The following is a 27590-nucleotide window of genomic DNA, read 5'->3' as shown; positions in this document are numbered from 1 at the left end:
AATCCAAAGGTTAAAAAAAGCATGTTTTTTATGAGTTTCGCTTGTGAGTTTCTTTTTTCCGCCGCTGGGAGATCTTTAAAGGTCGTTCGCAGTCGGGTAGGTGAGCGCTCGTTGTTTCAAACATGGCGTCGACGTCGGTCGGGGAGGGGGGGGGGGGCTCCACGGAAACGGCGAGGTCCGACGGATTACGACACGGACCTCGCCACGGACACGGAATACGACTTCTATTCGTCAGACTTCAGTACGGATGGCGAAAGTGCGTCAAACCGCCCCGGAACATCAGCAGCTATCCGCCGGTAAGATTCGCTTTCTTCATGGCCCGTTTGATCGTGCAGCGCGTCGATGTAAACGTATCCGGCGCGTACTAAAGTTAACTGCTCTTATCTGCAAGGTGTAAACTTCGTTCGAGCGGAAGCATTTGCCGCTGGCTGCAGAAATAGCGGAGTTCTCTCCTCGAAGACGGCGCGGAGCAGTGGACCTTGACCCAGCGCTCCGGAGTGCCGCGCGGCGGAATCTTCATATTGTTTTTCATTGCAGAAGCCGCCAGAGAGATGTGCAATCATGCAGATAAAGATGCGTGGATGCATATTTTCGAAAAGCCAACGTACAGTGATAGGGACGGATTCCGGAGGGATGTTACTGAAGAGGCGATATACAAGTTCGTCTGACTTCAGGCGTGCACGGGAATGGTTCAAGTCCCACGCCTGCATTGCTGTTGGTGTCGAGGACACATATTTCGAGGCCTTCGCCCACCGTCAGTGATGCCACGGAAAAGGTTCAAGGCGTTGCTTGCCTTCTTGCGCGTGTCTGATCCGCAGAAGACGACCGTCGCGTCTCACGGGAAGCTTCACCACGTGTCTTCTCTCTTGCAACACATGAACGTTTCTTCTGCGCTTTTTTTTTCAAGCGCGCCTTAACCTTTCCGTGGGTGAGAAAATGGTCAAATCGGAAGGTCGGTATGATATTTGGCAATATATGAGGGGACAAAGTGGTCAATTGAGGGTAAACATTATGGGTTTTTGCAGATGCAGAACGGGCTACACTGCTCATTTCAACGAATACAGAGGACGCTGGCTCAGGGTGGGTCCCCGGCACCAACCATAAAAATGGAAAAACACCAGAACTTCAAACTATGCTAGGGAAGTTGAGCATAAAAAATATTTTTGGCGAAACATGTGCAGCCAGCCTTTGTTTCACCGCGTCGAGAAACTGCTTCGAGCGGTGGCATGGTAGGCAGTAAGGCCTATATTTTTGTATCTGTGTAGATAACCTTTGTACTTATAGAGCTCATATTTGGACTATTATTCTATGAGAGCTTTGCGTTTAAAGCGAATACTTCGATATTTTTTAATACTGACTGTGTGCAGAGCAGCGTTGATGTTATGATTTTTTTTCTTTTGGATGCATTTTTTGTTTGATAACTTTTTCTGATATTTAAAATAATTACTCTGCTTGACATAAATACTCTTAGAAAGACTAATTCTTCTTCTACCATTTGATACCCTACACTTTAGCAAAAAATAATTTCGTTGGCAGGAAACATTTTCTGGACTACACAAAAACAGATTTTTCCGCGGTCACGAATGTCTTAATGCATTCTTTACCATAACAAGCGCTCACGTTGACCACTGGCCGTGTAGATATGTGCTCTTTTTCGGCGAACTGCTTTTCGACGAATAAAATAAAAATAAAAATATAACATAAATAAAATGTTTGTTGTAACGGTGCGCCTGCGCAGCTTGTGGGTGTATAAACCTTAAATGTAAACATTTCGACAGAAATCTGTGTATCTCGTTTCTATAAAACCACTTTTCAGTTCGCTCCAGTGCTCGTCTTCCTCTGTGCTGTCTCGTGTCGTAGCGCTATTTAAGATGACTTTAGTATCAAAACACCATGTCGCACAACATTCAACTCTTTCAGAGTATGTTTCGCTTTGCGGAAATGTTAAAGGGACCGACAAATGGGCAGAACGTGTGATTAGATCCTGGTAGAAATGAAAAGACCGTGCAATATAGTGACAGATTCCAGCATTCTTTTCGCGTTGTCAGTAGAATTTATATTTTTAAATCGTGCATAAAGTTAACAAAAACAGGTAAGTTGCGCAGCCTAGCGGAAGAACCTTGAAGCTGGATTATGAAGTCGGTCGCATTGCTGTACGTAGTCACGTAGTCTGATGCTGTCATGCGCGCCATAATTGATCCTTAAAGGGCCCCTCACCAGGCCACATAGCAAATTTTAGTTAGACTCTGGAAGTTGTTGTGTGCCGAATGAAGAGCAGTATGCCACAAGAATTTTTGAAATCGGTCCATTACGAGCCCAGAAAAACAATAATTTGTAGCGGCGCGAAACCATGATGCGAGGAGGCGAGTTTCAAACCCTTGCCACTCGCCCCGTGTAGCCTTCGCAAGCCAAATCCCTTCCCTGCCCTCTTCACTTGACACATACGCATGAAGACGTCATGCGCATGCATGGTCACGTGCGCGTGACGTGCCCCAGCCAGCCCGAGCACGCGAGCGGCGTTGCACGGCCGCTACCTTCTTTTTATGTAGCGGCCATGGGCGTTTTGTCGGCGTTCTCTGTGGTGTACTGCCTGTTTCTGCGGGACGGGCATGAAAGTTGAGACAATTGTACGGGCACGAGAGTGGCGGTATCATGAGCCGGTGCCGCATTGACGTTTACTTGGACGCGGTAGAATAAATGAGCATAATGAGTGCTCGAACGCGCCAGAACGTTACTTTGCTGGCGTCTGCTCGCTGAGCTAACCGCGGGGACACGAACGCATGGGAAAGGGAGGCACATTAGCCCCGCATCTCTGCAATTCACGAAAAAAAATGAAAAAGACGCACACATTCCCTTTGTGTGTCTCATTATTTCTCTCGTTTTATTAATCTATTCAGCAACAAATTAGACAAAGAACACATGTCGTGTCAAATAATTATCGCAGTGTCACGTGCTACTGTTGGCGACGTCAGAGCACAGTCTTCTACGTAGAGGAGCGACGTCACAGCACTACCATCTACGTAGGGCCATTTTCTCATGTACGTCTTCCCCTCATTCTCTAAGGCGCGCCCTCGCGAGAGGAAGGGCAAGCAGCGTTCACCTTGAAATTTCGCCCATTTCTGCGGCGCGTAGCGTCGCAAATTTTGGCAGACATGATCGTGAACGCCCAGTGTATGCATTGCACTCGTTAGCTCAAAATTGTCAAACCTGGTGAGGGGCCCTTTAAAGTCAGAGTATGCATATTATTATCTATCCCCGCTCTGTTCTGTGCTGCCTACGAGGTAAAAGAAGTTGCACGGTGAGAAGCGGCGCTGCCTTTAGGCCGCCAGTGGCCAATGTCCAGCCGCGGCGCATGCACGTGGAGTGCACGCGTGCGCAGTAAACCGTCGCGCTCACTGTTTGCAGCATGTGTTGCCAAGTGTGTTTATTACTTCTTATTCGCCCCAGAAAGAATTAAATTCTTATCAAAAATGTTTGACGGCGTTTTTCACGTTACCATTCCGTGGCTAGACACTCTGACCTGTTAGCTTTCCGTTGCGCTAAAGAAAATAGGTGCCCATAAAATTGGTTGTCAGTCCCTTTAAACGAAATCCTCGTGAGACCCGTTAGGAAAGGCCGTGCCGTAGCACGGTAATCTCCCGATATATCACCTGGTCTGTTGCATACGCAGCCATCTAAATCAGGGTTGGCAGGTCTGGCTGAATTGCGCCAGTTTGACTAGTTTTCTAGGGTGATGGCGGCAAAAAAATGCTTTCGCTACTTGTCTGCTTTGGCTGTTTTGATCGTTTCTGGATTTGAGCCCAATTATGAATATCTTTTGATGTCGCAGCCGCCGGCGTTCATGCGGTGTCAAAACATGTCGGTGAAGGCCTCTTTCCAGCCCCCAAAATTGAATTCCCCAGTTGCATTACACAAAAGGAAATACTTTTGGATACGTGGCTTGGACTCGGGGAAAACCTGTTGCATGGGGCCTCATTTTGCAGACCACCTAATGCTGAACGCGACTTTAAAATTTATTTGGAATTGAACAGAACAATCGAAAGCGCTCCGCATGCTGGACGTCCTGCACTCACTGACATTAGAGATCGGATGTTCCTTGTCAACTTTTCATCTTTCGTAGCATTGCGTACGGACGGTGACCAGCGAATAATGATTGCTCGCACTATATCATCACGCGAGAAACTTGCGAAAGTGTCTGGAAATTGTTCTTAAATCCCAGCAACTGTGATTTCGAGCACACTCATTTTTAATATTGCCACAGACTGTTGCTTCTAGTCCTTTTAAAAAACGTCACGCAAGACCCTTAAGAGAGTGTCATACTTGCAACCAGGGTGTCGGAACGAAAACCGAAAACGAAAAACGAAGAAAAAACGATATTTTTGGGCGGAACCAGATCGTAACCAAAACTCGATATATTATTTCGTTTTGGAGTGAAACCGAAATTTTTTCAATCGTTTTTCAGTTCACGAGAAAACTTCGCAATCCGGAGCAACTCAGCTCGTGCAATGTGACCATAATGTGAGCAGTATTAGCGCGTACCTCAGGCAGGAATTCCTGAGCAAAATATGTTGAAATTGTGCGATAAACGAAAACAGTGGCAACCAAAGATGTTTATACTGTGGGGTTGCACACGCAACCCGTTGTCTTCAACGCGGCGGCACCTCGGCTTCCCGCTACGTTTGTACGCGCAGTGGCGAGAGGGGTTGCGTGGGAGAGGGCACTGTGCCGCTCCCGCAGCCTTCTCGCCCTGTTCCCTGGCCGAAGTCGAGATGTTCCGTTTTCCCTCCTTGCCCTTTTCTGGAGAGACTCCTCTCCAGACCCCGAGGAATGCGCGTAGCTTTCTTGGGGGCCTCTGGGTCTTCGGTTTTGGGCGGTGTGACTGACCACATCGGACCCAAGCCGTGAGCACCACCGCCGCCATCAACCCCTGCAGCGCTCCGGCCATGGAGTGCGAACTACCGCCCCGGACCGGAGTGCAAAAGCAGCCACGCGAGGTGAGATGAGCCTTTATCATTCCCTCGACGTGTGCTTGCTATTTGTTAACGATTGTTTCCCCCAGTAGTGCGGAACGCTCCGCCTCTGAGGTGTTTACTTGATGTGCTTGCTACTTATTGTTGCAATTGGCATCTGGGGTGAATAAACACCTTCAGTTGAAAGACTTGTCTCTGTCCCCACTGGCCTGAAACCCGCCGCGGTCGCAACTTACGCGAACCGCGGGATAGGGGTCACAGCTCTGACTGTTAGGGCTGCTGCGTAGCACTAGTAGCGAGTAACTACACTCCTCTAGTGCGCGGTGCGATCCAAAGACGGGGGACAGGTTCGCACGCGCGGATCTGTTCGTTACAAGGTAACCCCTATATTTGGCGCCCAACGTGGGGCCAGTGGTACGACAGAGCGAGTCAGTTTGTGTGAGTGACTGCCACTACACGAACAACCATGGCAGCAGACAGGGCTGACTTCCAGCCGTTGCAATTGCTGTCACGGATGCTGCCAATAAGCAACAGTTCGAAGATGCGGTAACGGCTACTGCACCCTTCGATTCCTGCGGCGAACTTTAGCCAAAAGGAGTAGAAGTAGCACAGAGCAGGGGTATGAGCGGCTGGCTGGCGCGATGGGCACCCCTCCTGCAGCGATACGACTTACTGTTCGCTGCAGAGGGAGAACGAACAGCGTGTAGCGACGCACTTATGCGTACGCTCGTTGTCTGTGAGAAGAGTAACATTACTATTCAACTCACCTTGCCCGACGCCGAGCCTGAGAGCGACGTAACTGCTGCGACGCTCAATGTTGTCAGGAGGGGTAACATTACTACTCATTCTGATAATTTGAAACTCAGCCTGAGAGCATATAGTAACTGTTACAATGCTCGACGGCGACGGTCCGAAACGAAGGGCGGACGACCCACCTTCGCAGGACGAGAACGCTAACCACTACGACTAGCGTCAGTTTAGTGGAAAGCTTGCTTAGCCGAAGGGAGTTGTCAGAGGAACAGCGGCAGGATCTCTTTTGTAAATACTTTTGTAAGTCTTTGATGGGCTCCGGGAGCCCGGCGGCGCGGCCGCGGCGCACGTTGAAGCAGCTGGTATTGCTGTTAGTGCGCGGCGCTCTGAAGCAGCTAGTAACGCTGCGAGCGCGTTTCCTCCTACTTTCGATCCCTGCCCGCTGAGAACTGACCACTCCTTGCTAAGATAAATCCCCGCGGAGAAGGATACACATGAGTCCTTCAAAGCGGTGATTTCCCGCACGTTGGCATGCACACTCGTGCATAAGCTCATTGAGGTGTTCACGTGATTCGAATATCCAAAGCAGTTGATAACGGACAATTCGTCCTGATTATCTGTCGAAATCGTCGTGCACTCCTGCGTAGCCTTCGGCATTAAGCGCAGGAGAACGACCACGTAATGTGCCCAGGCAAATCTCATTGAACGTGGGAACCGCAACATCAAGCACATGCTCGTTGAAATTGCGGGGACGCACAATTGCTCTCAGGGCTACTGTGAACACGCTCGAATGGCTTTACCCCCGCCACCCTCAATCTTTGAAGGGAGCTGCCAAATGCTGTAGAACATACTCTACAGGAATGCAGCATGGCACTGGTTGCTTCATCAGCACGCGCTGATTATGCAGCTGGGCTGCGCGCGAAGGTGACGGAGGCTTTGGGCAAAGCACGACGGAACCTGAGCACTGCTCGTGAAGAGCAGAAAGCGCAGTATGACCGCTCTCATTGGGACGTTCAGTACAAAGTGGGCGATCTGGTGTTGAAGCGCAATCATGTCCTAAGCGATGCCAGTAAGAAATTCTCAGCTTCTCTGGCACCGAAGTGGATAGGACCGTACCGGGTAGGAGAGACTGTCTCTTCTCTCGTGTACAAGCTGACGGACTTAACGCTAAGACCGATCGGCGGACCGGTGCATGTCTGTGATCTCAAACCCTACTATGACAGAGGGAGCGAGTGGCCCGAGGGAAACGCTTCCCCGCGCCCGCAGGCAGTGGCATCCGAAGGCACGGCTCGACATACGGGCTCAGTGCGACGTTACAACTTGCGATCTCGGCAGAACTAACTCTGTCCGGTTCGTAGGGACTTTATTGTGCACGATATCGGATGGGACGCTCCTCTGATATCTAGCATGCAACCTTCGGGAGCGAGCACGCGCTTGCTTTTTCGGAGAGTAAGAGAGAGGGGCTAACTTGTTCGAGTCGCAGATCACCCATCGGCAGCATTTCAGCAACAGCCAAGCCAAAACCACCGTTTTCGCCGGCAGATGCCCCAAAGGCCGGTACTTTCAACGCACGCATTCCAGAGCAGGGAGCGGCGACACCAAAGCTACAGTGTTCTACCAAAGCCTACAGCAGCAGCCAGAGTCAAGGCGAAAGAAAAACAGCAAAATAGCTTCCGGTCCCGAATGGCCCCGGTGGAGAAGAATTCGCGGAACCACTGCACAGCCCGGCGAAGAGTTGCAGACCCGGCGACCGAACTACGGAGTGCACCCGCGGTACGAGCGTGGTATCCCGCTGCGCAGAACGGTGGTTGCAGCCCGCCAGCCGCAAGCGTCGGGGGACGTTCGACCCCAAACGCCTTAGAAGAAAAGAGGAAGAGAGAGGACGAGGCCGCAGGAGCAGAGCGGACCCCCTGCTGAGCAACTAGTGGCGAGCCGCTAAGGACGGGTCGGCGCCTTCTTTGCTGCTTTGCGTGCCGATAGTCCCAGAGCAGCGGAGGCGCGCGACACGAAGAAATCTTCAAAAAGAAAAAAAAAAGAACCATTCCTCCACAAGCGAACGTCTAACATCGGGACGGCCACCAGAATCGAGCCCAAAGCCGGGTGCCCCCCCCCCCCCTTTCAAAAGCACGAGGCCCGCGAAGTCCGAGCCAGCGATCGACGCCAGAGGCAAGCAAAAGCGTGCACGGTCCGAGCTGCCTGGTTTCCTGCCGCGCCCCCATCAGCTGTCATGTCTCCCCAGTGCCATCACTCAACGATAACGGTGCTGTGATCTGCGTCTCCGCGCGGCTCCCTCATCGACACGGACGTCGCCGTGTTTCTGGTGGAGTCGCTAGCCCCCCTCTTAGAAAGCCCCTGGTGATGGCGGTCCTCTTTTTTGGCTAAAGGGTTCAATTAAGGAGGGGGGGATGTGGGGTTGCACACGCAACCCGTTGTCTTCAACGCGGCGGCACCTCGGCTTCCCGCTACGTTTGTACGCGCAGTGGCGAGAGGGGTTGCGTGGGAGAGGGCACTGTGCCGCTCCCGCAGCCTTCTCGCCCTGTTCCCTGGCCGAAGTCGAGATGTTCCGTTTTCCCTCCTTGCCCTTTTCTGGAGAGACTCCTCTCCAGACCCCGAGGAATGCGCGTAGCTTTCTTGGGGGCCTCTGGGTCTTCGGTTTTGGGCGGTGTGACTGACCACATCGGACCCAAGCCGTGAGCACCACCGCCGCCATCAACCCCTGCAGCGCTCCGGCCATGGAGTGCGAACTACCGCCCCGGACCGGAGTGCAAAAGCAGCCACGCGAGGTGAGATGAGCCTTTATCATTCCCTCGACGTGTGCTTGCTATTTGTTAACGATTGTTTCCCCCAGTAGTGCGGAACGCTCCGCCTCTGAGGTGTTAACTTGATGTGCTTGCTACTTATTGTTGCAATTGGCATCTGGGGTGAATAAACACCTTCAGTTGAAAGACTTGTCTCTGTCCCCACTGGCCTGAAACCCGCCGCGGTCGCAACTTACGCGAACCGCGGGATAGGGGTCACAGCTCTGACTGTTAGGGCTGCTGCGTAGCACTAGTAGCGAGTAACTACACTCCTCTAGTGCGCGGTGCGATCCAAAAACGAGGGACAGGTTCGCACGCGCGGATCTGTTCGTTACTAAGTAACCCCTATAATACTAACGCAAACTGGAGAGGGCATTGTCGGCGCTGAAATTTGTTACAGCGAAAGCTGCTATGAGATCACAACAGCTGATTTTGGCGCCGTAGTTGTCTGCCGCCGCCGGTGTCCGTCACCGCTATCGCGTGAATAAGAAAAAAATTTAATGCGATACGAATTTCTAGGATCGGATGGGATTTTAACCTGCGCCTTCTGCATGGCAGTCGAGTCTTCCACCACAGTGCCACGCTGGTGCTTGTAACTCTTTCACAAAAATACTCGATACACGCGTAATTTCGGCCAAGAAATCGTGTTAACATACGCAATATAGCGTGACAGAAGAGTAAAATAACCAGTCATCACACAATGGTAATACAGCAAAATGTGGTTTAATGCTTCCCACAAGTGTTGCGGAGTTGCCACTCCAGAATTGGAATGACACCGAAATCTTTCCACATTTTCGCGACTCCGGTACGGAATGGGGACAACGCTTGGAGGAATGGAATGAGAATGGAATTAAGCGCCTTTTGCATGGAAAGGAATGGTAATGAAAAAACATCCTTTTCCGAAAATAGAGCACGCTTTAGCCTACCTGCTGTTTTTCAAACATCAAACATTAGTAAGTCACAGCCTCGAATTTAACAATCAAGCAGTATTTTTATATGACTTGGCTGATTACAAGCACGGTAAATTTATAAGCAACGCGCCTACTACAAACCGAGGCATAAGTCAGCGTACAAAGAAATGCATTATCGCAGCAGATACTCAAGGGAGAAACAAACTACCCCGGCGTGTTGGTTTGCATTGATACTCCCATACGAAAATGGCGAATACTCTATGCATAGCCTAATATTTTTCTCAGGAGCAGTTTAGTACATGACACACGTAAATAACCTTTGCGACAAGGAAGACACTACACACCTGCGCACAGGCGAACACAGAAAGTTCTCCTCACACCATCTATGCTTGCGAGGCGCGCTTGACAAGCCTCAGTGCTGACGAGCAGTGCGGCCCAGTGTTGCGTATTCGATGAAAAGGCACAAGGTGGCCTAGCGGTGCATTGTTCCAACTAATACCAGCAGATGTAGAGGGTTTTGTTCCCGATTAACCAAATCTTAGTTCTATCCATATTCACGACCGCTCAAGGCGCGTGGAAAAACTGCGTAATCTCTCGAATACTACTTTTTCCAGCATAAAAATACGCTATGTAGTCATTTTAGCATTAACACATTGCCACTAATCCCGTTAATGGGGACGGCAATCGCCGGGCGGATTCTAAGGGCTGGCGTCACGGCCCTCCGAAAACGCACCACGAAAGCGCGGACAATTTAGAGTTGGTCCTTTGGTGCGCCAGCGAACGCCGGTTGTGGTCCAAAGACCGAGTCCGAGCCGAGAGACGATAACACAAACGAAAACGAAATATATTCTCAGTTAAGGCAATACAAATAACACAAACACGTGCACACTCGGCTGGTACCCGTTACAGCTTCACAATATAATTCAGATGGTGTTTACACAACGGGAGCTAAACAGATCACACGCTACACATGCAATCGCATGCATTACAACTATTCAACGACAGTTAAAGTCCTGAATAGATAATGGCGTATCCAGTCCACAATACTTGGACGGTAATCGAATGCTTCTCTTCAAGGAAACACTCACGCCAGCTCCAGCGTTGATCGTCGTAGCTCAACCGTCGTCGTGACTTGTCACGGCTCACACGGCTTCGTCATCCGATTCTTCCAAATTGACGATCGGCCGACCGCACACCATCATAAACACGTCTTCTTTGCCTAACGGAGCCACACTTCGCATAATTTCACCATCACCGGGCCGACTGACTCGCTCGCTCCTTCGCTGACTGTCTCACTGACTGCCTGTCGTCGATTGCACGCTTTTATCCCTTCTCCCCCGGTTTCTAGAAGCGTCGGGATGTTTCTTCGGCGTGCAGTACAGCTAAGCCTGGGGAAAGGGCGAGAGCTTTCTCGTAGTTTCGAATCGCGGCGGCATCGCTCGCGGATGCGTACCCCCTTCCTTCCAGAAACATCCAGGATTTGCCGGCCGTTTGATCGCGTCGTCTGCGCCTGGCTCGATTGGGTGAGGAGGATGCGGCGCGCCGGCGTCTTTTGATGCTTGTTTTTTCGTCTTTTCGTGCTTCTTGGCGAGCGGTTCGCGCCGTTCTGTCTCGTAGCAGTTTGAAAGCGGCCTCGCGCGCGCTTTATAACCCGCTAATTTGTGACACTGCCCCCCACTTCAAGAATATTATCACATAATATTCAAACAACACAAATTAGCGCTGACATACACATCCAAAAATGTCCCACATACAGAGTCCATAACTCAGTCCACACACAATGCGCGTCACATTCATAATAGAACTCTTAATACAATTCCAGGGCATTTCAATGTCACAACATATGAAAGATAAACACAAGTACATAAGTACAAAACACCAACATAGCTTTCATATAAACAATGTGAACGCACAAAGCTGCTCTGCAATTATAATGCATATACAATTATATCAATAGCATTGTACACATAATGTTAAGTAAACGACACTCGGGCTCACTAGCCATACACACATGACACAGGGAATAATACACTTCAAACACTTTCAAACTCAAAACACTTCAAACAAATTCAATTCCAACACCCTGTAATGTTTAAATCGTGCCGCGCTTGCGCCCCTTCTTTCGGTGCTCGCTCGCTCTCTTTTTGTTTCTCTTCTTTTTCTTGCGAGCCGTTCCATTTGACGGTGCCGGAGGGGGGCGTCTCTGCTGCCGTCGACACATTCGACACCGGCAAGGCTTCGTCGCGTTCGTTGGAACGTTCGCGGTGCTTCGCCAATTTCTGCGCGCCGTGGTGTTTTGCTTGGACGACCACCTTCGTCATCTTTTGAGCCGCAGATGATGGTGGCCGCTCAGTTGCAACATCACCTGCTCTGCGCGTCGTCACAGGCGGTACAGCGACCGTTGGTGCCTCCTCACTGATATTCCGTGATACCTCGGCCTCAATTTGAGCTCGGGCGGCATCCTTCCTGGGATTCTCTTCCGCGGTTCCTTTCTGTTGCGGTTCCCGAACTGACGAGGGCTCCATCTTCGGGGCTTCTCCCAAACGTTCAGGATCGTATGGCCCTCGAGCTCCGTCGATGTTTCCCACGATTAGGTCGAACAGGGGGTTATTCATGCACAGGGCAGTAACTCTCCCGCTGAAGTAAGGGGTCTCAACTTCAATCTTGGCTTCGGGAAGCATTCGAATGGAACTATCAAGCAATCGAACCGGGGTGGAATTGCCTGTGAAGTCACTCTCTCGGAGCAATTTCTTTCGTACGATCACAGTAGTGCATCCACTATCTCTTAGTACTGTGACTTCCTTTCCAGCAACTTTCCCCTTAACTGTCGGCATTCCTTTCGTTGTGTCGGTTGTCACCGCAGCACCAATGAAATGCATCTTCTTCCCGCTTTTCAGATCGGTCAATTCATCTTTGATCGCTTCTGTTTCCTTGTTTGGCGGGGCATACGCACAAGCAGCTTGGTGGGCTTTACTCGCATCAATTCGACATGCGTCTGCTTTGTGCGCAGTCTGCCCACATTTAAAACACTTCATCACACTGGGGCGTGAGAAGTTAGTCCGACAACTGTTAGCGCAATGGCCCACCCGGTTACATAGAAAGCATCGCGGAACACTCTCCGGTGCACGCTTCTTTTCGTCAGGTGCCGATTTCTTCGACTCCTCGTGAACTTCCTTTTTTACTTTGGCTAGATTCGTGCCACCTTGTGCTTCCAAGAATTGATCGGCCAACTCAAGCATGTCGTCAAGCGATTTAGCTTTCCTCTCTTTCAGATACAGCGACAGGCTCGGGTGGCAACTGGTGAGAAATTGCTCTCTGATAAGAAGCCCTCTACGCTCACCGTACTCCTGTGTCGTCTCTGAAAGTTCGATCCACCTGTCAAAATAATGGCTGAGCCGCGCGGCATACTGCGTTGCCGTCTCGCCATCAGCTGGCTTTCCCGTGCGGAACCGATCACGGAAGCCTTCCACGGTGAATCTAAATCGCTTCAATAAAGCAGCTTTTACTTTCGTGTAACTAGCTGCATCGGTAGGTGTCAGCCTACCGTACACACTGAGAGCTTCGCCACTCAAACAAGTGCTCAAAGCTGTTGCTCATTGCTGCTCCGGCCAATTTTGGCTTCTAGCTATTGTCTCAAACCTGTGCAGGTATGCATCAAGGTCATCTTTCCTCTCACCAAACGCCACAAGCAGTTTGCTTGGGTTCAAACGGAAGCTATGATCTTCCCTTTCACTGACCTCGGCTCTAGCCTGGACGGGAGTTTCTGCGCGCTGCTGCAAACGGAGCCGTTCGAGTTCCAATTCGTGCTGCCGTTGCCTTTCTCTCTCAGCCATCTGCGCCTCTCTTTCTTCTTTCTCCCTCTCAGACGCTAGCCTCTCTCTCTCCAGCTCTCGTTTCAATTGTTGTTCTCTTTCTTCCTTCAGCTGTCGCTCTTTAGCCTCTCGCTCTTCTTTCTCCCTCTCAGCTGCCAACCTCTCTCGTTCAAGCTCGGCTTTCAGCTGTTGTTCCTTCATCTCTCTTTCTTCTTTAGCTCTTTCTCTTTCTTTTTCCTTTTGGCTGACCCACTTTCGTAGTTCGGCCCCAGAAAGCCCCATCTTCTCACCAAGGGCAACTAATTTCTCGAGATCCATGATGCCCGTCAACGGTAACCTAGCCGCGTGCACAAAATCTCTGCCTAACTTCGAATTCCAAAACACTCTGCACACAGGTTAACGAGAACGCGGTGCAACCACCAAAAATCGTTCGCAAGCACTATCAACGTCTCAAGGCTCTTTCTCCCTACTTTGGACACACTGTGCACCAAAAAGGTCCTGTGTCGCGGACGCCAGAATAATTGTCACTAATCCCGTTAATGGGGACGGCAATCGCCGGGCGGATTCTAAGGGCTGGCGTCACGGCCCTCCGAAAATGCACCACGAAAGCGCGGACAATTTAGAGTTGGTCCTTTGGTGCGCCAGCGAACGCCGGTTGTGGTCCAAAGACCGAGTCAGAGCCGAGAGACGATAACACAAACGAAAACGAAATATATTCTCAGTTAAGGCAATACAAATAACACAAACACATGCACACTCGGCTGGTACCCGTTACAGCTTCACAATATAATTCAGATGGTGTTTACACAACGGGAGCTAAACAAACAGATCACACGCTACACATGCAATCGCATGCATTACAACTATTCAACGACAGTTAAAGTCCTGAATAAATAATGGCGTATCCAGTCCACAATACTTGGACGGTAATCAAATGCTTCTCTTCAAGGAAACACTCACGCCAGCTCCAGCGTTGATCGTCGTAGCTGAACCGTCGTCGTGACTTGTCACGGCTCACACGGCGTCGTCATCCAATTCTTCCAAATTGACGATCGGCCGACCGCACACCATCATAAACACGTCTTCTCTGGATAACGGAGCCACACTTCGCATAACTTCACCATCACCGGGCCGACTGACTCGCTCGCTCCTTCGCTGACTGTCTCACTGACTGCCTGTCGTCGATTGCACGCTTTTATCCCTTCTCCCCCGGTTTCTAGAAGCGTCGGGATGTTTCTTCGGCGTGCAGTACAGCTAAGCCTGGGGAAAGGGCGAGAGCTTTCTCGTAGGTTCGAACAGTGCCTGGGCGAACGCTCTCCTCGGGCCGTCGAGCGCGCGCTCCGCGTCCGCTCGTCGCTGCCGCGTGGTGGCGCTGTGCAAGTAGACTACGGGAAGCTGGCGCTGAGCGGCCGCGCGTATCACGAAGCTCACGAATTCGTGTATGCATCCGAGTTTCATTGCATTTGTGCTTCTTGCAGGCTTTCACAGGTACAGGGGGATGGAAAGAAACGCGAACATAGCGGCGCGCTGTTTTCACCACGCTCTAACCGTGGTGGCAATAAAAAGATGCTAGCTGGTCTTTTATTGTGTCATGGATGACGTCGTGTTCTCATCAATCATCGAGGCTATAACCACTTGAAAATGGATGCGAAACAGTAAAGAATGCAGATGCTGCATGTTCGCGTGTCTTTCCATCCCCGCTGTAAGTATTCCGCAGGCAGACTGTCAGGCCGTGCTGCCGGTTCGATACTTGCACTCGAGTTTGATAGTATTCGCGTTTTATTTTCTATTTCAGTCTATTGCAACCGCCCTAATGCCTTAGTATGTGATACTGTTGTGTTCCACTCTGCAAATGAAACTGAAAGAAATCACGATTGTCTTTTTTTATTTCCCTTTATTGATAAAGAAAAAAATCTCACAGGGTCCCTTATGCATTCATCTAAGACGACTGCAAGGCGAAAGCCATCTTATTCTTTTCTTCTAGTCAATCTATTGAACATTCCCTGCCTCCCTCCGAAATATTTCTGCGCCTAAAGTGGTTTTCTTACAGCCTCAAGGATCGGAGGCAGTGCAAGCTTTCTGCACATCAGCGGAGGCATGCACTGCCTCCGTGATCGGCCCATTTTGACCAAGCGAAGATGTAATATGACGACGTCACGTTACGTGACGTCACGACGATGTCACAAAATGTTATGATTTGTGACGTCATATGATGACGTCATCACGTAATTATTTTTTGCATCACTCAAGCTGACGCCGCCGATGGTCAGTTTTCGCGTTTGATGAGGCATCTAAGGCTTTCGCCTTAATACACTGTTCGGCTGTCGTTCCATGAAATTCCTCCTACCGCTGGTGTTCGGTAGGGGTGGCTTGCAGTAATTAGGTGGGATAATTGGTCTAATACATCTTCAAACTACACTAGAACATGCAGCCGTCGTTTACGACACGGAGATTTCATAGAATATAAGAAGCGGCGGCTTACGAAGGATGCAGTAGCGTCACGCTTTGCAGAATATCCTTCATGTTTGCAACCCAAGGTAACAACTGAATCAAGCATGGCAAGTATCCCTAAACGTGACCATGTTGCGTCCAAACAGTCAACCAATGCATGTAGTACCAGTAGCAACGCTGCCTCGCGATCGCCCCCATGTGCATGCAGCGCTGACATTAGGTCCCGAAGCTGAAGAATCGGAGCCCATGGACACTACATGCGCTACCGGCGAAACAACCGACAATCATTATGTATACTGAAAAACCAAAAAGACGCGTACCATCAAGGAAAAAAGTAAGGACAGGACAGAAAGGGCGTCACTCGCAACTAACTTTATTCCCAGAACATCAGCATCATATATAACCACAGCGACCCTGCGCGCGCACATCGCCTCACAAGCTCGTCAAAAACCCGCGATAACAAGATTAACTAATCGAAAAATGAATCGATGAAACTAAATTCACCCCCACGCAGAGCAACAGATGTGTCACTAACACAGCATTCTTTCTTCTTTCTAATATAGTATGGTTCCATAATTTCATAATTTTACTTTTTTCCTTGATGGTACGCGTCTTTTTGGTTTTTCAGTAAGCATGTACCAACTAGCCCAACAAAAAGTTCTATTAAATCATTATGTACATTGTCGCTTGAAGCACCTTAGTGACATTTCATGCCATTTAGCGCATGAACTCATGGCTTGCGTATAGTGTGCTACACCAGTAGACGGTAGCACGCATCGGGGAACTTTAAGCGCCCAAGCTTTCGGTATTAGCTCTTGGCAAATGCTGCTTTCGAAAATCGAATTTCAGGCACTCAATAAACGCCTCTCAGTCAAGCGAACGTAACGGTGACAAAACAATTTTCCGCGCATCACTGGCATGCGCTCTCTGGAATCGGGCTAGCAGACGACGCGCGAGCGTCTCGATCAAAATAGCCGCGAAAGACACATGCCTTCGAAATGGACTCGTTGCCCAGAACGACAAGTGCTTCATGATTCTAGTTTACAAGTTTTCATTATACTTTAAACAACGCGAATACAGCCGAAAACTGAACCATATAGCAGCTTCGAATGCAGCCACGGCATTCGTTTCCGCGAGCGACGATGCGACGGCTAGTCTACTACGGTGGCGGCGCCCGGCGGCTAAAAGCCGCACTAACGCCGACGGTCGGTTCCCATTGCGCTCCGCTCCTTCGCCCAGGCACAGGTTCGAATCGCGGCGGCATCGCTCGCGGATGCGTCCCCCCTTCCTTCTAGAAACATCCAGGATTTGCCGGCCGTTTGATCGCGTCGTCTGCGCCTGGCTCGATTGGGTGAGGAGGATGCGGCGCGCCGGCGTCTTTTGATGCTTGTTTTTTCGTCTTCGCTTCTTGGCGAGCGGTTCGCGCCGTTCTGTCTCGTAGCAGTTTGAAAGCGGCCTCGCGCGCGCTTTATAACCCGCTAATTTGTGACACACATTTAAGCTTAAACATTATTAAAACATCACCATTCGTTCAATTATGCTGAGCATGCATATACTATAGGTAGTGGAAGAACTGCCCCTATGGGAATTAGTAGGGTGATTGTACTGCACGACATATGTCACCAAGCTACTGTCCCTCGAAGGTAACGTGTTTTGGGTATTTTTGCAGTTCGTAACGCATCTGATGGCATGAGCTTTATGGGGCGTTCATTCTTAACTCGATAAAACTATCAAGATGCCTTTCCTACGTTGAGGATTTACAGGAATGGAATTGAACTGCCCGGCCATTACCGGAGTAGAAATGGGCTAAGCTTTTTTCATTCCGAGGAATTGAAAGGAATGAAATTCCGCCAAGTTCTAATTCACCGGAATGGAATGGAGGCTCCCATTCCTCAACATTGCTTCCCATCCACTGCAAAGTGCTCAGTCATAATTCTTCCTCATCATCAGCCACAGCATAAAGAGCGCATGCCTTACATACGTGTAGCGGGCACAACGATTTTCCGAAAAATGACGAAAAATTTCATAATGCGAACTTCGCTGCTTCAGAAAAATTACGATGATTTATCACGTAGTGGGTAGCTTGCATGTGTACTTGTATTAGTTGCCCCAAGAGACTCCACAACGGGCTCTACAAAGTCCGCTCTTTCAGTTTTCGCTGTGACTGTGCTGCGTGTTCCGCATAGGCCTGGTGATCCTTTTATCAGAACAATGGTCTTGGACATCAGAGAGTACACTCAATCACGTGCTTCTTCTGAGATCGTGCTCACTACCTTGACACAAAACAGTGAGTCCACTAAAAGAAAGTCGTATTTGTCTTTTCCGAAAACAAATACTAGACTTTGAAATTAATATTGCTTTGTGCTAGTTGGTACGAATTCGCGGTACAGTTACTTCCGCTCCCCTGAAGAACGCATTTTACCCTTGTCCCACTTCCCTAAGAGGAGGGCAAGTAACAACAACACAAATCCAATGCTTTTAAGATTACCCTAACTTCAAATTTTTGCATAAAAAGAAACCGCTACGAACTGTTGCGGAACATTTTTTTTCGTTCCGGAACAGAAACGGAATGGAACTTTTTGCGGGGGAACGAAACTAAAACCGAAACAAAAAAACATTTCGTTCAGACACCCTGCTTGCAACTGCGCAAGAAGCTTCGTCATCCTGCAATAAAGGATTCGTAGAGTCAGCAATTTTTGCTTTATTTCAGCAATTTTAATTTTGAAGGGTCCTTGCTGTACTGGTTTACGCTTCCACAAAAAGTCTCTTGCATTTAGTCACTGAAGTGAGAACTTCGCAGTTCTCTTCACGCACGCGTGGCTATTTTTGGCTACGTTTACTGCCATTAGCTCAAGATGGCAACTTTCTTGCGAGTCGTTCCAATTTATTGGCTATTTATTGTCTTTTATAGCTGGTGACATTGCGAGTTGTGAGAAATAGCAGAACCACTTAATGCAAAATTAGGCGGTAGGTCACGTATGCAAGAGCAGGAATCAAGTGCATCGGGTGGTTGAATATTGCCTCGATAGGGTAGTGCAGTGAAGATGCAGGCTATGGCGATTTTTGCGTACAAGCAAAACCTGGCCGAAGGTTGGGCCTTTTGGGAACATGGCTTAAATGCATTTCAGAGAGCAGAGACAATACAATGTAGAGTACGTGCACGGCATTCTAAATCGCTTCGTATAATCAAACGGCTCACAACATGGTAACATCGTAGGCGATTTCGTCACATAAGACCATGTTTTGCTAAGATGGCCGCTACATGAATGCTTCTTACAGTGGCTACAGAGTTTAAATGTCTCCAACTGATGGGTTGTGGACGAATCTTCATCGTATACTTCTAATTGCTTGATGAAGTATTCTTCTTGATTTTTTTCACAATTCGTTGTTTTTGAAGGTGAATAGGAGATGAAATTGGGGCGCGCCACTGGTCAGCTGGTCATTCAACTTGACGACCATCTCCCGTCCCAATCACGACGCAGCGGTAGCGTGGAGGTGAAGGTCGAATAAGTCCTTTACAGTTAAGTCGTCCTCTGGTCCTATGTAATTCAGGATGAGAAGGTCTGCCGATGCTGTTGCCATGAAGCTAGCTGGTCACTATATAGAGTTTGGGTCTGCTACTGTGGCTTACATGCTGTCAAGAGGCTTTGTTGATGTGTTGTTGAACAAATGCGGTGTCCACATTGGCAGCGGCACAGGCTACGGTAACCTGAACAGATCTTTCATCCTTAGCGCAGCGGGCTGGCTTCTTGGGAAAGCGCCTCCCATAGCCTCCTCTTAAATTCACTCAGTTGAATGACCTAAAGCCATCGTGACAGCACGCATCACTGATGCTGTCAGAACGAAGCGGTGACCACGACCCTACGCAAGCTAAAGGCGCCTACACTTTAATGCACGACTATATTCGCTTTAGAACCCGCCACGGTGGTCTAGTGGTTATGGTGCTTGATTACTGACCCGCAGGTAGCGAGATCGAAACCCGGTTGTGGCAGCCGCATTTTCGATGGAGGCGAAAATGCTCGAGGCCCGTGTAGTTAGATGTAGGTGCACGCTAAAGAACCCCAGGTGTTTAAATTTTCAGGAGCCCTCCACTACTGCTTCTCTCATAATCGTATGGAGGTGTTCGTACGTTAAAGTCTATCTATTATTATTACTCTATTACTATATTTCCCATAGCCGACACTGTTTTGCCATGGATTATGCTGGCGACGCTTAGCGCAAGCCCAGAGGACATTGATACCATGTTCTTGAAGTTGTTCTACCACGGCGTATTCACCTTTAAGATACAGTGCTACAGGGAATATCCAAACCGAAAAACTGTGTTGAACATCACGCGCACTGAACTCAAGAGGGTTTTCCCATACATTATTTTGCGTATATGTGATGACATGCGTGTACTGTCTCGTTTGAACATGTATATAAAACGCAATGTCTCGCGGCCCTGCGTCAGAATATTACCTCCAAAAGTGCGCAGCTGCATGCGCGGTACGCTATCGCATTAGCTAAACTTATTGCAGGAATTGCAGGCTATTATCAGGGCAATAAGTGTTTTAATTTCGCGGCCGCATGAGGCTGTGTGGTCATTGATGTTCGCAATTTGTGTACGTGTTACAGCACCAGGCATTTTTCGGTAGCGCCTTCCAACTAGGCTCAGTGTTGTTATGATCTACGAGGTGCCGTGTCTCTAGGATCAGTACCCTCGTATTATTGCGATGCGTGCAGGCAACGATGCAGGCCATGCTCCATCGTTGCCCGCGCTGCATTTGCGTCGTATTGCTGCGACCCACGCTAGATTTCCATTTTGGGGTTCTAGCGCCGCGCCACTATTTGCCAGTCGGCCAGGGAAAAAGAAGAGCGTCCCGTGGCTCGTGGTGGCGCGAGCTAGTGGGAACGCTTTGGCTCTTGTGGGCTTATGTCACAGGAGGGAAGAAACGAGACGGCTGAACATGAATATCACAGTATAAATGCTACACCGTAACCAGAATCCTGAGGCTAAAATTACAGCGCAAACGCGCAAGGCACCCACGAATAAAACAAGCGTAGGACACAAGCGCTGAATAACAACACCTTTATGCTTTCATCCGTCAATGCATATATAAGTCCAAGGCAATCCTATCGCACATTCGCACACAACAATCGCTGTAAACCAGAACGTGTAACAATCCTAGGATGATAGTGCATTATATACGCGAAGACATGAAATCATATTCAGATGGGTGCAGGGACAAAAATGTGAAGAAATAAGAACGCCAAGGAAGGGCGTTAGCGCTGTAATTTCAGCCTCAGTAACATGTACCAACTAGGCTGAAATGACGTTTTTTTTTTAATGACCAGAATCGACGCCTGCAGGGAACGCGAGACGTTGCTTAAGGTTCCACTGCCAAGCGCTCTTTATTTTCTTCTCTTGAGGTCCCGTGCTCTCCACTTTTGTTCGCCGCCCAAAGGAAGGCGCTGCAGGGTGTTCGGACAAAGCGAGCGCAAGAGTCCGATAGTGGCTTGCGTTCTATGCATGCGTCCTTGCGGCTCGCAATTAGGGGCGAAGCTCCTTAAAGCGGCACCCGTTTGTCCCCGTCGTAGTGCGTAACCAGTCATAACGCTAGTACCAGATCTTGACCTCCAAGGTGGTGCCGGTGGGAGATTTCTCCTGTGCGTTGTTGAACAATAAAAAATTCGCAGCGTGCGCGTTAACTAAAAGACGAATTCTTCTGTCTCTAATTCCCCATTAGCAGCCATTGGCATATTCCAGTAGGAAACGTTAGTAGAAGTAGAAGTGTAATTGTGTGTTAGCTAAAAGCCGACTTCTTCTGTCTCTCATTCCCATTAGCAGCCATTGTTTACCTCCAAGGTAGTGCCTGGTGAGATTTCTCCTGTGAGTGATTAAACAATAAAAATTTTGTTCAAAACGCCGTTGATTGATGAAATAAACCAACGAAAGACGCCAGATGTTTTCTAAAAGCAAAACGAAAAGCCGCCAGCTGCTTAACGAAAGACGCCAGATGTTTTCTAAAGCAATGGTTTTCTAAACAATGAAAATTCACAGCGTACATGTAAAATTAAAGTGAGCTGCAAGTCGTCATAACTCTCATCGAACCTTTAGTATAAACGCGCCCGATCTCACGTCGGTGATGATGTACTGGGCAGAATTCACGGAAGATTCACGGTTTACCGATGAACCTCCGCAGCTTCGCCCACTCATCATCATTCACTCCGTGGATATGCTGTAATTTTTTTTTGGTTGCTAGTTCTAAAGCTCTCTAGTGTTTCGCCAGAGATGAAATGTGCGCCTCCGGCTTTTAGTTTGACATACAGGGCGTGGTCCATTGTGTTAGCGCGATTATCTCTTGAGGGAGAGTTTTGTACGTTTTGTGCTTTCACCGCGAAGTTTGCGTTGAAGCTATAGACCGCATAAAGGTCACTTTGCTCGCTACAGCGGCAGCGCTTGCCAAAGGAGTGAGCTGCTAGCTAGAAGAGCCAAAGTAGGGGATGGTTGGAGTAACAACTGTCACCGTTCGTGCTCGTCATATGTATATCTGTGTGTTCTTTTCGTGCGTCTTTCTTTGTGTTCTAGCGGCGCGCCGCAAGGATCGAGCTGTGACAGTTGGTCGCGCTGGCCTTGTGTCTTTTCTTTTGTACGTCCTTTGTGCTTGAGCAGCGCGCAGCACGTTTCTAGATGCTTGCAGTTCTCCCTGTGACATACCGATTTCTTACTGTCACATTTATTGCTTCGCCGTTGAGGTGAAACTGTCACTGTGTTAAAACGAAAGTGTGTTATCCCGGGGTCCAGCAAGACTTCCTTGACCTCTTTCCGTCACGGAAATACGTCAGCAAAATGAGCGCCATCAGATGGCAAATAAAGGAAACTATAATTAAAAGTTCCGTTGCATCAGTCGAACTCATGAGCGCTCACTGCATACGATGGCTGGCGGGCGTTTAGCCCGCCGAGCTACTACCAACCACATAACGGAGGCTACATGAACGCACCTTGCATTTTTCACGATTTCCTCTCACAGTGCTCTAGGATGAATGGATGGATGCTTTGAGCGTCGCCTTTTTACCAAGGGGGGGGGGGATGACAAAAACGCGCCGTTGCTACGACCCGAATCCCGGTCGTAGCAACGGCGCGTTTTTGTTTCGAGCCTAGTGGCGCCCATGTAATCGCCCCCCCCCCTTACACTGTCTCAGCAATCGTGATGACGTCAGGGAACGAGATTCTGCAGACTTGCGGTGAACCAACGCGTTGTATCCTAGTCAGAACGCGCTGGCACACGTTCACGCGTTCGGGCCTATGTAAGGGGCTGGGTAAGACGCTGTGGCCTCTCCCCGTTACACTCTCTAGGCAATCACGTGATGGCGTCGGCGAACGATATTCTGCAGACGCGCGATGAACCTCCGTGCTCCCGCGTGGCGTGGTGATCAACCCGCCTGCCGTGCTCCAACAAGAGTTCGGGACGAGTAACATCGACGGAAACTACGTACAATAAATTCATGGTGTGCTCCACTTGCAAGGACGCGTTCACATCGGGCAAGGTGCCCGTGATGAACGGAACTTTAAGTCCACCCATGCGCTGCTTCGCATCCCCACATGGTTCACTTTAGTGGAAGATGGTGTAATTGTTTTCCCACAGCTTCTCGCATGTTCTGTTACATAGAAAAGCTCCTGTATGGCTCAATTTTGGAAGCAGCCTTGTGAATATGTCTGCAGGACAGCAACTTCCAGAAGATTCCAAATGAGCGGAACGTATTCCCTGCGCCCCTGAGACACGCCATGGAACACTTCCAGGAGGATCTGCGGGGAGCTATTCGGCGAAGCGAGAACACAACGCTGCCGGAGGCCGAACTCGACAGCGCAACCATCGAGGCTATAGCCCTCCTCCTCGCTCACACAGCATCCAAAGCGCCTACACAGAATACCACTGGCACAGCTCCTCCGCCTGAACCCGAGAGACACAGGTGCGTTGAAAGCCCTCCTAGGCACGTCTCGAAATAGTCCTTAAAACGTCTAAGTAAAAATACCCTATAGATCCGTCATATCGTTGAGGAGTCACGGGAACGGATGTAATAGTGCGTGGCAGAAGCGCAGCTGTGCACACATTGCGTTACAGACGCGTTGTGGATACCTCGGTGCATCGTAAAGTGATAATGAGTTTTGGCTTAGTGGGTACTTTGCAACTGCACTTTAGGTGTCCTAATGAATTTTGCAACAGGCCATAGAAAGGCTGCTCTTCAGCTAATGATATGACTCTGCTGCGTTTTTGTTCTCGACCCCTCTATCCAAATGAATATTGTTATACTGATATTCATCTGCCAAACTCACGCAGATACGGCCCGGATGATTGGGCAAGCAACAGTCAACAGGCGTACTTCGCGGACATCCCGTCCGAGCAGCTGTTCTTCCTGCTCAGCTGCTTCCGCCAGTGCAACCAGAAGCCCGGAATGCTCCAGCGACTTCATTGCAACCAGCTTCTGCCGAGGCTCCCGGGGTTCAACGATGCCTTCGACTGCAAGCCAGGCGACCGCATGTTTGTCGGAAAGGACGATTTGTTGAAGCGGCGCGCGGCCAGAGAGACTTACCGTTACAACAGCAGCTCTTGCGATGTCGGCAGTGCGGCTACAGTAGTGTGAAACGGCGCGCTTTCTCATCAACAATTTCCCTGCGCTTTTTGTAATTTTCGGAAAATTTGACATTTTTTCGTAATAACATGCGTACCTATTGCGTATATGTCACATGAAGTCATGTACCCATGTTGTTGAGCAATCCTTCGCTACTGACTGCACTGACTGGGCAAATTTTGTCAAGCGGTCTTTGGTGGTATGTACAAGTAATTGAATGACGCCAAGAAGGCCTAGCGCTTGTGCACCATATCCAACGCTCGGCGTTAGAGACCATATTAGCGCTCTGGGTCATATAATGAGTGAATCGCGCTAATGCGTGAGCTCTCAAGCGCGCTTGAAGATCAACTGATAGTGTATTGTTGCTGTGCCAGCTTGTTAGATCATTCTCATCCATAGGAATTTTAGCCACTTTTAGAGAGTATGATTGCGAAGTAAAATATATTTCAGAGGTACCGAAACGTTTTTATTGCACCTGGACATTCACACGTACCTTAATCCTCCGGATCACTCGAAAAAGCCGACATTAGAAACAGAAGCAACTTAGCGAAAATAATGGCTTGCGCTGTAAGTATCTATGTGCTTATGCGTCTTCGAAACTGGCGGCGCAAAAACAAGGACAAAGAAAAGATTACACACCACAGATAATAAGCCCGCAGAAAAAGAAAAAAAATCACTAATTCCGTATGTACATAACTTGTCGAATGCGCTAAAAATGCAGCTGGTCGGTATAAGAGTAATCTTGTTTTTTCCGCCCCTAAAAAGGAATAGCATTTGTGGTATAGTTGAAAGGAAACTGGCAGAAAAAAGTTCAGGTGTGACAAAAAAGGCTGCACTGTAAGGCGCACGTCACCGTTTGTGACTTGCACAATGGGAGTTGTATACCAGCTTCTTTTTTCCTGCGGTCATGTTTACATTGGCCAAACTGGTCGTTGCCTCAATGTAAGACTGTCCGAACACAAGCGTTCATTGGACGGCAATGCGTACTCGCACGTCGCTCGATACTCTGCACAACATGGATGCACCCCCAACTTTCGTGACACCGTATGTATTTTCAGGCATAAAAATCAAGCTACTAGAGAAATTGTTGAGGCTCATCACATTAAGAAAAAAGGCAATCTATGTGTAAGCATGCCATTAATAGAACTGCATGACGATGAAATTTCTTTCCTCAATCGTTTCATCACATAGTCAAAAAGTGCACATGTGATCATCGTTTTGTAACCGTTTCTAATCTTTACAGGAGCGCATGTTTATGTATCCTTTCGGCTATCAATGATGTAAGAGCACGTGATATTTGGTGAAGGTTTAAGTAGTGTGTAAAGGTGTTTATTGACACGAGCACGATGGGCGTGCTCGCCGAGAAGAGGCGAAGAGAGCGACCCACTAGATTGCGTTCGAGAGGGCGGCCGATTACAGCGTTCCAATGCTTCTCTACACGTGTGTGTTTTTTTCTAATAAAGCTGGTTGTGAGAAGGCGCTCTGTGGTGTGTAGTCTTTCCTTTGTCCTTATTTCTGCGCCGCCCCTTTTGAAGATGCATAACCAATTACAACTTGCCCAGACATCAATTCTTCTATGTGCTTGTGCGGAGTGAATTTGCCAACGATGCAGGGGATAACCGTCTTGTTGAATGCTTTCGCGCTGTAATTGCAGGTGACGTGATCATTTGCAAGTTTCCCTCGCTACAGAATGGCCGCATTCCTTTTTGTTCACTGCATGTTCTGAATTATGATGATTGAATGATTTGAACGAACGCATGTGCAAGGTCGTGTAGGGATGACCTCGTAATCAAAGCGCCGAGACGTCGATGCACTTTCTATGGCCCCAAATATCGCCGAACAAGCTCCTCGGGCTGGTATTCCACGTTGCGTCTTCGAAGATAGTTGTGACGGCTGTCGACCATCTGCTGGTCCCGGATACGCAAGCGGGCGAGCTGTCGAGCTTCTTGGGCGTGCTGTAAGTAGGTAGCGACGTTTAGGCTTTCCATCGGTGATGTTCGGCAGCATAGTATAGCGTAGAGTGTCATTGCCGAGTTCCTTCCGTAGACCAACTTGTATGGCGCCATTTGCGTCGTTTCTTGTAGAGCCGTGTTTTATGGGAGGGTCACGTACGGAAGGATTGCATCACACGTCTTGTGTCCGACGTCGACATACATGGTCAGCATGTCGGCGATGGTCTTATTTAGACGCTCGGTGAGGCCGTTTGTCTGCGGGTGGTAGGTGGTAGTCCAGCGATGCCTTTTCTGCCTGTATGTCATGATCCCCTGAGTCAGGTCCGCAGAAAAGGCCGCACTGTCCGTCGGGGATGAGGCCCTTTGGGGCGCCATGAAGCAGGACGATGTTCTCAACGATGTTGGCTACCTCGGCAGCACCGCCTTTGGTCCGACCCCTTGTTTCGGTGTAGCGGGTGAGGTAGTCGACGAAGTCGACGTGGAGAACGGCCTCAGTAAGTCCACGCAGATCTGCTGGAGTGGTCAGCGAGGTGGCTCGATGGTTTCCGGCTGGTTTAGTCCGTGGTGTATTCCCTCGCTGTCAGTCTCGGCGAGTTCTTACGCAATGGGCGACGTCGGCAGTGAGGCGAGGGCAGTAGTAGTTTTCTCGTATGCTCACAAGCGTGCAGGAAAATCCAAGGTGTCCAGCCGTGAAGTCGTCGTGCAAAGGTTCCATAAACTCTGTACGTAGTGCTGAATGTATAACGAGGAGGTAGTTGGCTCGATGTGCCGAGAAGTTCTTCTTGAGAACGCCGTTTCGTAAGAAAAATGACGTAAGTCGTCACTTCAATACGTTCGCAACAACGTCGCTCTTGCCTTCGACGTATTCCACAAAGAACCAGAGCGCCGGGTCCGATCGCTGTTGGTCAGCGAATTCGTCGGTAGTTACGGTTCCCAAGAAGCAGTGATTCTCCAGGTCGTCCTGCGGCGGCGGGTCAACGGGGTTACAAGACTGGCAGTCGGCGTCAGTGTGCTTGCGTCCGTACCGCCATGGTCTGGACTTGTAAACGACGATAGTATCGAAATCCTGAAGTTGCAGACTCCACCGTGCGAGGTGACCTGAAAATTCCTTTCAGTTTTCTAGCAAACACAATGAGTGGTGGTGCTCACAACATTGAAGGGCCTGCCGTAAAGGTACGGACGAAACACTGATGTTGTGGAATAGTTGGCTGCCGGTTTAGATAGCGAGCGGCTGGCATAGCTGATTACCCTTTCTAGCCCGTCAGTCCTCTGCACAAGCACGGCTCCGCTGCTTGCGTAGGTGTGGCGTTCGTGTCGGCGTAATTCCGTGTCGGCG

The 27590-nt window shown here is 49.4% G+C and overlaps 1 protein-coding gene across 1 annotated transcript in view; it reads left to right on the top strand.

The window, feature by feature from the left end:
* Positions 1 to 24314, top strand: part of LOC119386499 (uncharacterized) — a 62206-nt gene extending 37892 nt beyond the window's left edge. The window contains exons 2-3 of the mRNA XM_037653766.2: positions 23395 to 23663; positions 24011 to 24314. Of these exons, the coding sequence (XP_037509694.2) occupies positions 23395 to 23663; positions 24011 to 24314 (573 nt within the window). The remainder of the gene's footprint in view (positions 1 to 23394; positions 23664 to 24010) is intronic.
* Positions 24315 to 27590: the final 3276 nt, after the last annotated feature.

Source organism: Rhipicephalus sanguineus, chromosome 3 (assembly GCF_013339695.2).
Source record: "Rhipicephalus sanguineus isolate Rsan-2018 chromosome 3, BIME_Rsan_1.4, whole genome shotgun sequence".
Taxonomy (NCBI): domain Eukaryota; kingdom Metazoa; phylum Arthropoda; class Arachnida; order Ixodida; family Ixodidae; genus Rhipicephalus; species Rhipicephalus sanguineus.
Note: the sequence above shows the minus strand (reverse complement) of the source record. Positions and strands in the feature narration are given on the sequence as shown.